The sequence below is a fragment of the Daphnia pulicaria genome, chromosome 10 (assembly GCF_021234035.1).
Source record: "Daphnia pulicaria isolate SC F1-1A chromosome 10, SC_F0-13Bv2, whole genome shotgun sequence".
Classification (NCBI taxonomy): Eukaryota; Metazoa; Arthropoda; class Branchiopoda; order Diplostraca; family Daphniidae; genus Daphnia; species Daphnia pulicaria.
In genome coordinates, this window is record NC_060922.1 from 2,739,040 (window position 1) to 2,754,158 (window position 15,119).

Below are 15,119 nucleotides of genomic sequence, written 5' to 3' on the forward strand. Positions count from 1 at the left end.
CGTTGCTTGTGATCGATCAATGCTCTACTCAGACTTCTAAGTTGTGCCAGATGTCACGTGGTTATTCCCAGTCTTCCGTCAAGACTGCCAACGATTATGTTGAGAAGGAAACACCTTGTGCCTTACTTGGTCATTCCACACACAATGAAAGTATATGCCGCATACGGAAATACGCAAAGCCTAAGGTTCACATTTATAACGGTATTATGACCTACAATCTGCCTGCTTGTAGTAACTCCAATGGATTTTGATGTTCCTTTTTTCCTTCATTGATAAACTAAACAAAGAACAACAGTAGAATTAATTGGGAAACTTTTGAAGCCTAAGTGAAATTATCATTCCAAAACATAATTGAGATTCATTCCGAAATATAATGGCTAGATAATAATCATTAGTATGCCTATATGCCATTGCTATGGAACAATAAATTCACGGATATATTTTGGTGGGTTACACCTGGGTATGTATAGTCAAATACAGCTTTGCCTTTTTTACCAGTAAACATTGGACTACAAAAGTCAAGTCATCGAGTACACCCCAGGTAAAACGATGAGACGCAAATTTTCCATATCAATTCTTGAGAAGCAACAGAGAATAAGATGGGAGAAAAGCTTAAGACTAATATAAGCACCATAGTATGCCTAATACCAAATAGTAACTACCCTCAAGCAACGAAACTATCCCTTTGCGGATAAGGAATCCTAGTTCCACGCCGAAAATCCCCGCATCTTCCTTTCGAAAGTTACCAAACAAAGAAAGAGGCCGTCTTAAACGACCACTAGAAAGGTAGGCAGTCTCTTGCTCGATGCGAACGCAGCACGAATGACTATCATGGCATCTGTCTAACCTTCACCAGTTGGCTTTCAGACCTCATAGGATGTGCAAGTCTCAAAGAAATAGACTGTTGTTAGTTTCCTTGTTGTTTTTTATCCCAATTCTTGCCGCAAGTGAACATCGGTATCACGGATCAGACCATACTATTACCGGCTTATTTAAATTCCTGTTCAACATTCCGTACAGATGGGGGCAAAATCTGCTGGACAAAACGCAATCGAATTCAAAGAAATTGATTGAAGACAACAGGGAAACAGCAGAATTGTCTGCACTGGCAGAACTGAAGAGGTCAAACAATTTAGAATTACCAAGCAGGACTATTGAAAGCTCAATAGTTGCAAATGAAGATTTACAGGTATCACATTTTAGACCATTTGCTGTACGGGAGAACCGACAAGGAAACGGTTGCGTCTGTATACCAAATCCAGAATGTTTAACCACTTGTTCAGCACTGGAAATTCAATGTGGACAAACTTGTACTCGCGTTACCGTTTACACTGCTTGCTTTGTTCAAGGACCTGTAAATGAACCTCCATTTTTGTCAACAAGTGTAACAACCTACAACAATAATTGCATCACCGGCAATTGCTTGGCCAACTATGTGCCTCCTGTAGCGATAGTAGTAGGTGGTATGGTAGCAATAGCTTTAGCTGTTGCAATTCCGCTCGGTATTGATCCACCGCCGGTTGAGCGTATTCCACCCGAACCGATCGCCGACTTTTTAGTTATCGAAGATAAGATTCCTTTCAACAATCAGCCATTTTTTGAAAAAGACTTTCATCCGGACGGATGTGGAAATAATTCCGTGCAGATGGAAATTGGGGATTTGAATAGGAATTTGAATCGGAATAGATCCGGTGATGGAAATAGACCTAGTGATGAAAATTGCGAGCCGCTTTTGAGAAGAGGAAATTGCCGCAGTCCACAATACTGGGTCACCGTAAATCCCACTACATTGAAGGTATAGATACTAATTAGATAGACAAGTATAAAAGTTCAAAGTTTGAATAAATTTGACTCATCTTAGGGACGTTGCACTCCACGTCTTTGCGGTCGGGAACGAGTGTTCGTTGGTCGTGATGGACTTTGTCACGATATTTACGATCCAGGCGAGTGCCAAGGTGGCCGGCGACTTTACTATTCTCCTTTTGGAGATCCCATCTGCGATTGTCCAATCGGAGAATACCCTTTTCCGAACTCCGAAGACAATTGCGTTGCACTTTTCACCCAAGGTAATAGCAGTAGCCTAGTAATAGCTTTCTTCTAACGTCAGATGCTTAGCAACAATGCACTATGATTCAGCGAAATAAAATGGTACCGTTTTGTGTTTAAAAGGACCCTGCAGAGATGGAAGTATAGTGGGCATTAGTTCACAGAGTCAATTGGTTTGCATGCCATCCAAATGTCAATCAACCAACGTTGGAGATAAACCTCTACAGTTGCTGCCAGCCGAGGATGGACAATGCTACGCTCTAGGAACACAGGGTCCCTGTTCACCCCCCTCTTTGTTGGGTTATGACATCTTCAAACGCCAAATGGAGTGTGTCAATGTTCAAAACGATACCTCGCCCTATTTCACTTCTCCTGAAGAAGAGGCACTGGTCGATAGCATCTACAACCAGCGCTCTCCGGACTTTGACGACTTACGAATTTCAATGGTCTTTAAAAGTCCAGTAGGAACCAACGACATCGGCCAGCGTAGGCAAGGTGCTACCACTGGTGGAATATTTCAATTCCCTAGCTTTTCACCGGAAACACTATTAAATCCTTGTCGACCTGGAGCTCGAAAGGAGATGAATTATAAATGCACGAATCCATTAGTGTAAGACAATAAGCATTTTTTTTTCTAATTTAATCAAGTTAAATATAAATTTGCCTTTTTTCGTTTTATTAGACCCAATCCGAAAAGAAGGGAACCGTTGCAAGCTGTTCAGCCGGCATTTCGGTGTCCGCCAAATAGAAATTTGCAAGCAACGGGCAGGTGCGTGACCGATAATCGCAGCACGAATTGTGGACCATCTTCTCGGTTCAACCCTGCTACTGGACAATGCCGAAGTATATTCTAACGTAAGCGGAATGTGGTTAGCCTCTATCCAAAAACGATACGATTCTAACGTTGAGAGAAAAAAGAATGCTTGGCGGACTAGTTCTGAAAAGCTGAAAAGAAGAATCAAAACACCAACCAGCTTTAACCAAACACGACCATAACATAATCTAATCACTGCAATATTTTTTGCAACATTTCAACGATGTACTTATTCTCTCAATGAAATTTATGATAATTTTGATGTATACCTCAATGAAAAAGAAATTGTTGAACAACAATTTAGAAATATTTCTGGTTGCGACTTATGTTTAGACTAGCGTTTAGTATTGGTAGTATTGGTAGGATTGTGATATTTCTGTCTGTTATGCAACCAAACTTGAAAAAGAAGTATAACGAATCCGCCATTTAGCTTAACGCGTATCTCCAAAAAAGGACGGAAATGATGAAACAAAACTTTCTTTGGCCAGATTACCACAGTTTTTCCCACAGTATACAGTAAATCTCCGACGGATTCGCAGACAGACAGACAACATAGCTTTAGGCGTTTGAATAAACCTTTTGAAACAATGCCTAGGTCGGTATGCAAACATGTGCTTTCAACAACCGCTATAGTTCAAAAGACAGTCGGCTTAAGCTAGAAAACAAAATGACATAGGGGCATATAGCGGTGTTTTTACATCAAAAATGTAACATTTTGAGACTTGCCCATCTCTTCGAACTACACACTAGAACCCGGGAACATTGAATACCATTTGTCGTTAGTTTTACAATGGAATCTTTCAGCGACGTACACGTAAAACAATACCGACTGAAATGAAAGAATGTATACGGAGCATCTGTCGCATTTTTGAATAGGCGGTCTATACATTAAAGTTTCCAGATGAAATATGTACAGTCAATTACGAATGAAACTTTTGCGTATATAACATCTGCCATTTTTAAACAGGTGGAATCTAAGTCAAAGTTTTCTGACTAGGCGACGTATCTAGCAGTCCAATGGGAAAAGAAACTGGTTTAATAAGATTTGACCCATACACCAAAAATGTAACACAGCATGGGCACATACAGTCGGTTCGTTCCGCAAGAAAAGGATGATGTCCTTTTGGCAGCCTTTTAGAGATCGTTGAACTTCTAGTCAATGCCAAGGCCAGTTCTAATAACTAATACCGTGCTAAAAAAGAAATTTAAGTGCTTATCATATGATGACCTTATCGTCGTTGATAGTTTTATGACTAATTACAGGTTAGCACTTAAAACTTGTTTAGTTTTTGTTAGCACGCATACCTGAAAAAAAAAAGGAAAAAAAAAAAGAAGCAGCAAAAAGCTCTTCGGTCAAACGGAAAGGGTATCTATCTGAAAAATGACACGAAACTCATTGGGGCCATGATGAATGATGGAGGCAGCAGCCGTGCGGGATTTACGATTTAGTTCCTCCTAGGTAGGGCCATCTCCCATCAATCAGAATTCTTCGTGCAATCATCATCAACGGCTTTAACCAAAGCGGCAGTTAAAGTTGTGGCGAGATATCACTATCGTAGACAAAATCCAAACAGTTTCAAGTCCAGTGGCGCAGGCAATAAACTCGACAATACCTCCAATTACCGCACCCAACCGTCTCCTTAGGAAAAAAGAAAGAAAGTCGAGTGTTTGTATAAAGATGATTACAGAAAAAGAGGCCGCCGCGCTTGCCTATAAACTTTATTATTTATTGCTATTTGACAAGCATTGTAGGTGAAAAAAAAAAAAAAATACCACAGCAAAACTACGCTCCACTTGGTTCTTACGGTAGCTCAGAGAAACCGCATTTTGGAAAAACATTTAACGTAAAAAGGTGCGACACCAAGAATAAGTTTGGCAAATTACCCGAAGGGTTTCTAATCACGTTTTTTTTTTGCTGGTATGGGTGGGTTTAGTACTCGATTGCCCACTAGATGGCTAATCAAGCCACAATTTAAAAAATAGGGCCAATGTTGGAGGATGCGTGTAAACGTAAAAAGCGCCACTTCTATTTTGGAAAGATGATTAGTATTATAGTCTGCATAGAGATGAGAGAACTAAGCATGGATTTCGTTTGCGCCATTAGTTAGGCAATTCAAATTCTTTACCATTTGCCATTTGGCATCAAGAAAACAGGACTATTGTGTTGTGTTTTTTCCCCATGAACCATATTTCAGAATTTGACCATTTTTGGTGGTGTGTGTTGCAGACACTGTGATTTTCACTTAAATGAAGTTATATTTTAAGTTACAAAGTCTTTTATATACATTCTATAAATAACAATGTGCAAGATATTTTACAAGTTCATGAATGAGATATATCATGAAAAGAAGGTAAACTAGATTAAATGAAAGTGTTTTTATTTAGTAACTAGCTGCTAATGTTTTAACTGGTATTTTACAGTATTTCAAACAGGTTGTGTGGAGTTGTGGACCTTCATCAGTCGTAACCATTGTAAGTTTCTTGAACATGCAGGTAGATCTCAGACAGCAGCTTGTATCACAGACAGAGAATGTCATCGGTGGTAATAGATACAGGTTTGAGGGTTGAAATACAGGCAAAATTATGTTGCTATGTACTACCAGTCGAGCTAGGTAATCAAATCAAATGAAGTTATATTTAACCAACTCGTAAAACAGGGTGAATTTCCCATTGGGGTAACCAACAAGAAGAGACAAATTTTTGATTCAGGTTCTTTCTAGTGTGTATATGTGTTATGAATATTTAGCATGGATATAGTCATAGTGATACCCTGTCCCTGACGTTGGGTCTTTTCGTTCGTGTCCGATCCTTGATTTAGGTTTAGGGGATTTTTATGTAGGCTATATGTAGAATTTTAGGATTTTTCCGCCACAAATATCCATAAGTGCCTTTCTAATAATTCTGTTATTTTTATTTAGACTTGACCGAAGAATTTATTTGATCGCGAGGTTGTGCAGACTTTAGTAAAACGGAACTCAGGCTATGCTGCTCCCAGCAAACTGGTGGAAGACAACTGACAAGATACCAAAATCGAAAACAAGCAGTTCAATTGGTGAGCGAGGTGTCAGAAGAAAAAACATCTCGTGTCAAAAAACAAGGCATAGACCTAATCCTTATTGCATCTGCTACTCCTGATGCCACCGTCCTAGTAGTAATCGGAAGAAAAATCAGTGTCTACCTACGTTAACGAACAAATCACAATTTCTAATCGATCGTCATGGAAAAAGAGGAAAAGTCGTTGACAAAACCTGCAGGTCGACCACGGCACCACACAAGATGAAGAAAACTTCCGGGTAAAAAAACCTTAACTTAATTCGTGTTGCTAATAGACAATACGATTTATCCATCTAATTGTTGACAAGCAGTGACGCAGTATTATTGTGCGTGTTGACTTTGTTTGAATTCGAAATTCAGAGACTAAGGTGTAGCATAGCACTAGGTATTTTAATTTGAACTAAGTTTTAATTTAAAAAAACCTAATTGTAGATTTAATATAATATTTTTCCAATCTTTTATAGGTCATGTGCTATTTTGATTTTTTTTTATGGAAAAAAATTAAAAACAGCCCTTTGGGTACCTTGCTAACGCAGGTAGCTGACAATACAGAAGGAGAAGTCTACACTCGCGCTATACTGCCTGCCCACTATTAAGAGCTTCGAGGGGGACTGAATACTCGGTGAGATGGCGCTGGTGTAAGAGACAAATTGAACGGCAAGTGAAGAGGGGCAACCCTCTAGAGTCACGACATGAGTTTAATTTTCAACCGAGAAGTAACAGAAACCACTGACTGAGGAAAATGAGGCCCCAGACGCACACGAAATAAACAAAAAAACCAAGACACGCTAACTCAGACGGACGAGGTCACCTCCGTTTTGAATATTTACTATGAAACGAGCAATGTAATTTATGAGAAATGAGTCAAACAAAAAGTATACAACTGCCTGAAGACATTCATCAGCGAAAGATTAAAATTTAAGCGAATTTGAAAAAAAAAACGTCACTGCCAATTGTCATTCAATCGATTTTAAATAAAATTGGAAGTACTCAATAACGTATAAGAATAGACGTATAGAAGAGCAAGAATACGTATTGGTAGCGTGATGTACAGTTAGTTACACATTACACTACGCAGTTTGAGCGAACAACTGCCCTTTTGTTTGCAAAAATCAATTTTAAGAGTTTTCCTCTAGTTTCGAGTGTCGATATATCGACGTCGGAATTACTCCCGAGGTGAGAAATAGGACTAGGGATCTTTTCAATCAGCATTTCTTTTAATGGGCACTGCTCGAAGCACTGCATATACCAAATTCAAAGAGGTTCTCCTGTTAATTGGAAACGGTGTGGGATGTGCGGTAACTGGTGACCTTGAAACCCACAACAGGGAAGCAAAAAGAAATAAGGCGAGAAAGATGAACCGCTAGCTTTTCAAAAGGTTCCTTTTGATCCCACCGGATCACACAATGGTCGCCTTTAACTGTAAAATTGAAAAGGGTTTTTCCTCACAAAACTCTATACCTTTTTCAATTCTTCATCTTTCCGTCAGTTTCGTTTCGTCACAAATGATGTGTTGGTTCGCTTTCGACATGGTGGACACTAATATTCAAAAAGAATAAAAAACATTGATTCGGGGGTATTCGTCACAAATTTACGGTCTAATTTTCTAATCCTAATTCTAATTTTAAACGAGCAAAATTAGACAAGGACATGTGAAAAGCAGAAAAATCGACAAATTAATTTCTTCCGACGTTCGCTGGTAAAGCACACACAGCTGCAACGTAAACACGGGGTAGCCTACCATATTGCAGTTCTCATCCTCAGACTCACAAATAGGATCAATTCACAGAACTAGTCGATTAAGTTAGTGAAAGAAAAAAGTCAAACAAAGATGGGCTAAACAATTAGGAACCGGATCAGTTTTGGGGTAAACAGATATACAATGCATAACACAGCACTGAGGTCTGGGGCAAGCGGATCAATTTCTCTTCACGAATAATCATCAATAACTTAAGGACCATGAGAGTACAAGTATAGTACGGCGTATATGTTTATAGGACGTCAAAAGAACAAGATACATAAATAGCTGAATATACAACAAAAAAAAACCCAAACTCCTTCACGTAATCAAATTATCATTCATGGTCAGACAAGCAATCTCGTGCCTCGGTGTCCATTCGCATTCAAACCGGCAATTTTATTTGCACGCTCAAAAACGGGAAAACGGAAAAACTAGACAGCTGACATTCTGACAATCTCTTGGGAATCACGTGAGCATTTTCACACTCGAGTCTATTATTTTTTTAAATGGAATATTTGACTACGGGGGGATCTGCCCATGTAGCAAATCAAGAAAATCAATTGAAGAGTCATGACGTTCATGATATACGTAAAACAAAGTTTATAATGAGAAGGGAAAAGTCCAGGCTGTTGATTTCTAACTTTTACTAGGTCCTAGATGCCTAATTTCCCATGTTTCCACAGCAAAGGGAATTAATTGCCTTTTCTCCAGTGTTCTCAAGACGACAAAACTAAATTAATTGTTAAATTCAGACCTCACGAGGAAAATTCTCATACGATTTGGACGATGGCAACAATTCAACATGGCCGGAGATCAAAGTTTATCGACTTTCTTCTTTAAAAATAGACACAAAACTCCTCTACAGGATTGCATAGCTCCAGCCTACGTCTTTCACCAAACAAAATTACAAAAATTTGAACTAACCTGGATTCGTGATGACGACGAAATCTCATCCACGACGCGTCCACTTGTTTTCGATGCCAGGCGTGTCGTCATTTTTCCAATCACAAGACAGTCTAAGCAGCTAACAAATAATTTTCATATTTTGGATCTAGAGCAATCAACAGAATCAGTCTTATTAGTACAGAAGAGAGGCAAGGTAACAAAAACGTCGAAGGAAAACCTTACACGATAAAATCACGGAGCACTTGCATTTTGCTGCTGTCGAGACTTTGGGCGCGCAGCAGACCACACACGTGGAATCGTTGAGACACTCAGACACAGAATAGAATAAAAATGGCGTAACTCGAAGCAGTAAAAGTTAATTGTGTCGATTGATCCATTTACTGTTTGGGGATTGTCACACTCGAAAGTTAAATCATTCTAATATGATCATCAGCTTTCTTGAAAAGTCACGACGACGGAAGCTTATTTCGGGAGTCTGTTGGAAGGACCGAAGGATACCAACTTGTTCTCACTGTTCACTGTTCACACTAAAATCGCTCGCAGTTTTGCAGTGTTGCAATGTTACACTTTTATTTTAAAGTGAAGGAGGATTCGGATAATTCTTAATACTGCATAATCTTGATTAAGGTGGGGATTTATTTTATTTTTGTTCGTATTATTTCTTTTATTTTCATTTTATTTTTGTTTTTTGTTTTTTATTTTCCGCCTCAGGATTTGCGTTTGTGTGTCTCCTGATCACTAGATGTCGATGATGCTGTGTGCTTACGGATAAAGGAATCGTCCGGATGTAATTGCATGAACATGAAGAACAGAAGGAGAACGTTCAATCGCGCTTTATTACTGCCCAGTGTTAAGAGCTTTGAGGGGGCCGGTCCAACAGCACCAACTGGAAGAGCCAGCAGACGCAGCTGTCATCCAGCCCGGAGCGCCCGGAAGGCAAACATACCCGCAGATCTTCAACGTCGACAAATGCGTTCAGAAGTTAAGCATTTCACTGGCTTCGCCAGCGCCGTTCGACGGAATCGCAAACCAAGTCCATCTCTTAGTTAAGCCCATATCAGATCTATAGCTCTGAGCCTATGTAGCCTATTAAAAGGCGGGATTAGGACGGGCGCCGTCGCTTTTGGAGGGAAAGGCGGGTGACGCCGGTGACGGGTAAAAAGTAAAAGTACCGGTAGCTTTGATGACCACCGTGATGGAGTTGGTTGGCGATTCCGGCGAGGCGGAATGAGACGGATCGATCAAAGCGTAAGGAGGCGGCCGCTGCCTCCTCTGTTTTCTTTCCACAGTAATATTTTCCACTGTTTCTCGTGGGAACGATTACGTATCGATAGCAATGCATTGCAAATGCAAACAATCGATAAAAGCCGTTCTGCTTTCGTTATATTTCTTTGGAAGTAATTGTCGCATGCGGAAAAATGCCAAGCTGAAAGTTCACATTTTAACTGTATTATGGCCTACAATCTGCCTGTTTAACGATAAAAAAAGTCAAGTCATCGTAGGCTAATCCCAGGTAAAACGATACTAAGTAAACTTGTCATTTAAAATGTTTGGAAGAAAAAGAGACTCAGATGAGAGAAGAGCTTTAGACTTTATATAAGCGCCATAGTATACATAATACTACCAATACTACCTAGTAATCATTATACCCCCAAGCAACGAAACTTAGCGGATAAGGAATACTAATTCCACGCAAAAAATCACCGCAACTTCCTTTCGAAAGTTACCAAACAAAGAAAGGGGCCGTCTTGAACGCCCAGCAGAAAGTTTTTGTTTGATGCAAACGCAGCGCGAATGACTATCATGGCTTCTGTCTAACCTTCACGAATTGGCTTTCAAACCCGATAGGATGTGCAAGTCGGCTCAAAGAAATGGACTGTTGTTAGTTTCCTTGTTGTTTTCTATCCCAATTTTAGCCGCAAGTGAACATCGGAATCACGGATCAGACTATCAAATTACCGGCTTAATAAAATTCCTGCTCAACATTCCGTACAGACCGTGGCAAAATCTGCAGGACAAAAAGCAATTGAATTCAAAGAAATCGATTGAAGACTACAGGGAAACAACAGACTTGTCTACACTAGCAGAACAGAAGAGGTCAAACAACTTTGAATTACCAAGCAGAACTATTGAAAGCTCAATAGTTAAAAATGAAAATTTACACGTAACACATTTATCATCCTTTGTACGGAAGAACGGACAAGAAAACGGTTGCGCATGCACACCAGAATTAGTTTGGGGTTGTAATTGTGTGATTACTTGTTCGGCAGTGGGAGTTCAATGTGGACAAACTTGTACTCACGTTACCGTTTACACCGCTGAGTATTTAAAAGGACCTGCATATGAACCTCCATCTTTGTCAACAAGTGTAACAATTTACAACAAAAATTGCAACGGCAATTGCTTGACGAAAAATACGACCACCGATGTGACCACGGATAACGCTATCTATGTGACCATCAACGTGACCAGCGAAGTAACTGTGACAGTCAATGTGCCCAGCGATGTGACAGTCAATGTGCCCAGCGATGTGACAGTCAATGTGCCCAGCAATGTGCCCAGCGATGTGACAGTCAATGTGCCCAGCGATGTGACAGTCAATGTGCCCAGCGATGTGACCAGCGATGTGAACAACGACAGCAATTATGTGAGCAATTATGTACCTCTTGTAGCTGCAGTAGTAGGTGGTATGGTAGCAATAGCTCTAGCTGTTGCAATTCCGCTAGGAATTAATCCACCGCCGGTTGAAAGTAATCCACCCGAACCGATCGCCGACTTTTCGGTTATCGAAGATAAAACGGATAAGATTCCTTTCAACAGACAGCCATTTTTTGAAAACTTTGAAGACTTTCCTCCGGACGGATGTGGAAATAATTTCGGGCGGATGGAAATTGGGAATTCGAATAGGAATTTGGATCGGAATAGACCCAGTGAAGGAAATTGCCAGCCGCTTATGAGAAGAGGAAATTGCCGCAGTCCACAAGATTGGGTCACCGTAAATCCCACTACATTGAAGGTATAATTAATTAAATAAAAAAGTTTTAAAGTTTTAAAAGTTACAAGTTTGAATTAATGCGACTCATCTTATTAGGGAAGTTGCACTCCACGTCTTTGCGGTCGAGGACGAGTGTTCGTCGGTCGTGATGGACTTTGTCACGATATTTACGATCCAGGCGAGTGCCAAGGTGGCCGGCGACTTTATTATTCTCCTTTTGGAGATCCCATCTGCGATTGTCCAATCGGAGAATATCCTTTTCCGAACGCCGAAAACAATTGCGTTGCACTTTTCACCCGAGGTAATAGCAGTAATAGCTAAAAGCTATAGCTTTCTTCTAACGTCTGATGCTTAGCAACAATGCACTATGATTCAGCGAAATAAGATGGTACCGTTTTGTGTTTAAAAGGACCCTGCAGAGATGGGAGTATAGTGGGCATTAGTTCACAGAGTCAATTGGAGTGCATGCCATCCAAATGTCAATCAACCAACGTTGGAGATAAACCTCTACAGTTACTGCCAGCCGAGGATGGACAATGCTACGCTCTAGGAACACAGGGTCCCTGTTCACCTCCCTCTTTGTTGGGTTATGACATCTTCAAACGCCAAATGGAGTGTGTCAATGTTCAAAATGATACCTCGCCCTATTTCACTTCTCCTGAAGAAGAGGCACTGGTCGATAGCATCTACAACCAGCGCTCTCCGGACTTTGACGACTTCCGAATTTCAATGGTCTTTAAAAGTCCAGTAGGAACCAACGACATCGGCCAGCGTAGACAAGGTGCTACCACTGGTGGAATATTTCAATTCCCTAGCTTTTCACCGGAAGCACTATTAAATCCTTGTCGACCTGGAGCTCGGCGGGAGATGAATTATAAATGCACGAGTCCATTAGTGTAAGACAATAAGCAATTTTTTAAAAATTTAATCAATTTAAATATTTTTTTTTTATTAGACCCAAGTCGAGAACAAAGAGGGAAACGTTGCAAGCTGTTCGGCCGGCATTTCAGTGTACGCCAGATAAAAATTTGCAAGCAACGGGCAGGTGCGTGACCGATAATCGCAGCACGAATTGTGGACCATCTTTTCGGTTCAACCCTGCTACTGGACAATGCCGAAGTATATTCTAACGTAAGCGGAATGCGGCTAGCCTCTATCCAAACAGATGTGATTCAAACGCTGAGAGAAGATAAGAATTCTTGGCAGACAGATTCTTGAATTAAAATTTAAAATAAAAAAAAAATTAATTCCTTGATCGACCTTAACATCTAAGTTTTACCTTGCTTCTCAATGACCGACGATGATGATAATTTTGATGCACCTCGGTAAAAAATAAATTATTGAACAAACTTTTATAAATATTTCTGCTTGCGACTATTGTTTAGACTAGCGTTTAGTATTGGTAGGATTGTGATATTTCTGGCTGTTTTGCAACCAAATTTGAAGGTCAAGTATAACGAATCCGCCATTGAGCTTACCGCGTACGTAGTACCTACCAAAAAAGACGGAAATGATGAAACAAAACGTTTCTTTGGCCAGCTTACCACAGCTTTTCCCCTAAATTTCAGACAGAATCGCAGACAGATAGCTTTGAGCGTTTGAATTAAACTTTTGAAACAATGCCTAGTTCGACATGCAAACATGTGCTTTGAACAACCGCTTTAGTTCAAAAGACAGTCGGCTTCAGGCTAGAAAATAAAAGGGCATATAGTGGTTTTTTCCCACCAATGACAAATTCTGAGACTTTCCCATTTTTTCTAAAAAAAACGCAACTGCTAAAAAGTGAATCTACACGCCATTCCAATTTTGGTATACAACAATTCCATAAAATTATTCATAGCGGTTGTTTATGGGAAATAATCCGTTATTTGCGGATATATAACTGCCTGAATTTTAAGTGACATTGACGAACTACACACTAGAACCCGGGAACATTGAATACCATTTGTCGTTAGTTTTACAATGGAATCTTTCAGCGACGTACACGTAAAACAATACCAAATGAAATGAATGAATGTATACGGAGTATCTGTCGCATTTTTGAATAGGCGGTCTATACATTAAAGTAACCAGATGAAATACAGTATGTACAGTCAATTACGAATGAAACTAATAGTATTCAAACATCTGCTATTTTTAACAGGAGGAATTATAAGTTACAGTTTTCTGACTAGGCGATGCGAAAACAAAAGAGAACTGGTTTAGATTGGACCCCATGTTTCTAGACCATGTATCTAGCAGAATGGAAAAAGAAACTGGTTTAAAAAAAGTAAGATTTGACCCATATACAAAAAATAAACACAGCATGGGCTACACGGACAATAACATAATCTTACATACAGTCTGTTCGTTCTGCAAGAAAAGGATGATGTCCTTTTGGCAGCCTTTTGGAGATGGTTGAACTTCTAGTCAATGCCAAGGTTGGATCTAATAACTACCATGCTAAAAAAGAAAAGAAATGATAGTGCTAACACTTTGATAACCTTATCGTCATTGGTCTTATGTGAGTAATTACAGGTTAGCACTATGTAACCGAATAATGAAACAAAAATCATTAAACAATGCCAATTAATAATCAACGGAGGCGTCTAATCTTTCGATTTATTTTTACTCAGTTGGATCGGCGAAAGCGCACCCCGTCTGAAATTTGGCAACGTTTTCCCTCCCTCCTTTTTCCCCCTCTCAATTGTCAATTAATGTCGTCTGTAAACCACGTTGAATTCTGGGCTTTCACTCTCTCTCTCTCGTGTTTAACTGATTTGTTCGTGATTGCCCAAAGTCAATTTACTGGGTTTAAGGACCCGTGTGTGTGTGTGTGTCGTTCTTCTTATTCTAAGGTATTTCCATCATGAATTTATGTTGCATTTCCCTACTAATTCTGTGTCGTATGTTTCTTCAGAGACGTCACTCGAGTTGAATCTAGTGTGTGACGATATATCCGACATTTGTGTGTCACAGGACACTAATTGGTATGTGTTATTTATGAATTCATGTCAATCACCTTAATTATAATGTATGTTCCCTCCCAGGCCTATACACCTCTGGGTGTTGACCCTGTGTACGAGTGATTCTCACCTTGTGTGTAGCCTGTCTTCACAGGTAGCTAAATTTTTACTCGCTCTCTCTTTGATTATGTCCCTAACCTTATTTTATTCCTTCTCAGGAACCACCACTTCCTTATCACAAAGTACACCGTGTTCATTTATGTGAACACCAGTCAAGTCGAACACAATACAAGAGATTTTGCTCTTACGAGCCAACTCAGGTTTTCATTAAGTGGAAACATCAGTCTAGATGGTTATGTGACGCAAAACCATATTTGTCTGTTGACATGACAACCTACTTGATATTCTTAAATGGGGCCATGAAATTCCAAGTTTCAAACAAAATGTTACGAATCTTTTCAAAACCTTTCAACCACTAGCTTTTCAATAAACAGCTTCTTTTGATACCACCGGATCCCAAACGGACAACCTTGTTCAATTCTTCATCTTTCCGTCAGTTTCGTTTTGTCATACATGATGTGTTTGTTCGCTTTCGACATGGTGGACACTAATATTCAA

General features: G+C 39.8%; 2 protein-coding genes and 2 long non-coding RNA genes across 4 annotated transcripts; 3 read left to right on the forward strand and 1 right to left on the reverse strand.

Annotated features, from left to right (window-relative positions):
• Positions 1-18: 18 nt before the first annotated feature.
• Positions 19-14,124, forward strand: LOC124314060. The gene is made up of 5 exons (XM_046779061.1): positions 19-1,795; positions 1,862-2,066; positions 2,170-2,656; positions 2,729-4,123; positions 14,074-14,124. Exons 1-4 carry the CDS (start codon positions 878-880, stop codon positions 2,898-2,900), a joined length of 1,782 nt encoding a protein of 593 aa, XP_046635017.1. The 5' UTR covers positions 19-877; the 3' UTR covers positions 2,901-4,123; positions 14,074-14,124.
• Positions 4,420-9,474, reverse strand: LOC124314345. The gene is made up of 3 exons (XR_006911168.1): positions 8,784-9,474; positions 8,580-8,706; positions 4,420-4,499 (listed from the first exon to the last, which is right to left on the reverse strand). It is a non-coding gene; the product is annotated as an uncharacterized LOC124314345 (long non-coding RNA).
• LOC124314035 lies at positions 9,704-12,864 on the forward strand. Its single transcript, XM_046779008.1, has 4 exons — positions 9,704-11,577; positions 11,653-11,857; positions 11,966-12,452; positions 12,512-12,864. The coding sequence occupies exons 1-4, from the start codon at positions 10,411-10,413 to the stop codon at positions 12,684-12,686; spliced, it is 2,034 nt and encodes a 677-aa protein (XP_046634964.1). The 5' UTR covers positions 9,704-10,410; the 3' UTR covers positions 12,687-12,864.
• Positions 14,125-14,202: 78 nt separating the features above from the next.
• On the forward strand, positions 14,203-14,817 carry LOC124314344. The gene is made up of 4 exons (XR_006911167.1): positions 14,203-14,393; positions 14,456-14,525; positions 14,586-14,655; positions 14,720-14,817. It is a non-coding gene; the product is annotated as an uncharacterized LOC124314344 (long non-coding RNA).
• The last annotated feature ends 302 nt before the right edge of the window (positions 14,818-15,119 follow it).

Bases quoted from the DNA above. Each gene is read 5' to 3' on its own strand.
- LOC124314035 (XM_046779008.1), top strand. From the start codon at position 10,411: ATGTGCAAGTCGGCTCAAAGAAATGGACTGTTGTTAGTTTCCTTGTTG. The intron at 11,578-11,652 runs GTATAATTAATT...TCATCTTATTAG, and splicing joins TAAATCCCACTACATTGAAG to GGAAGTTGCACTCCACGTCT. The intron at 12,453-12,511 runs GTAAGACAATAA...TTTTTTTATTAG, and splicing joins AAATGCACGAGTCCATTAGT to ACCCAAGTCGAGAACAAAGA.
- LOC124314060 (XM_046779061.1), top strand. From the start codon at position 878: ATGTGCAAGTCTCAAAGAAATAGACTGTTGTTAGTTTCCTTGTTGTTT. The intron at 1,796-1,861 runs GTATAGATACTA...GACTCATCTTAG, and splicing joins TAAATCCCACTACATTGAAG to GGACGTTGCACTCCACGTCT. The intron at 2,657-2,728 runs GTAAGACAATAA...TCGTTTTATTAG, and splicing joins AAATGCACGAATCCATTAGT to ACCCAATCCGAAAAGAAGGG.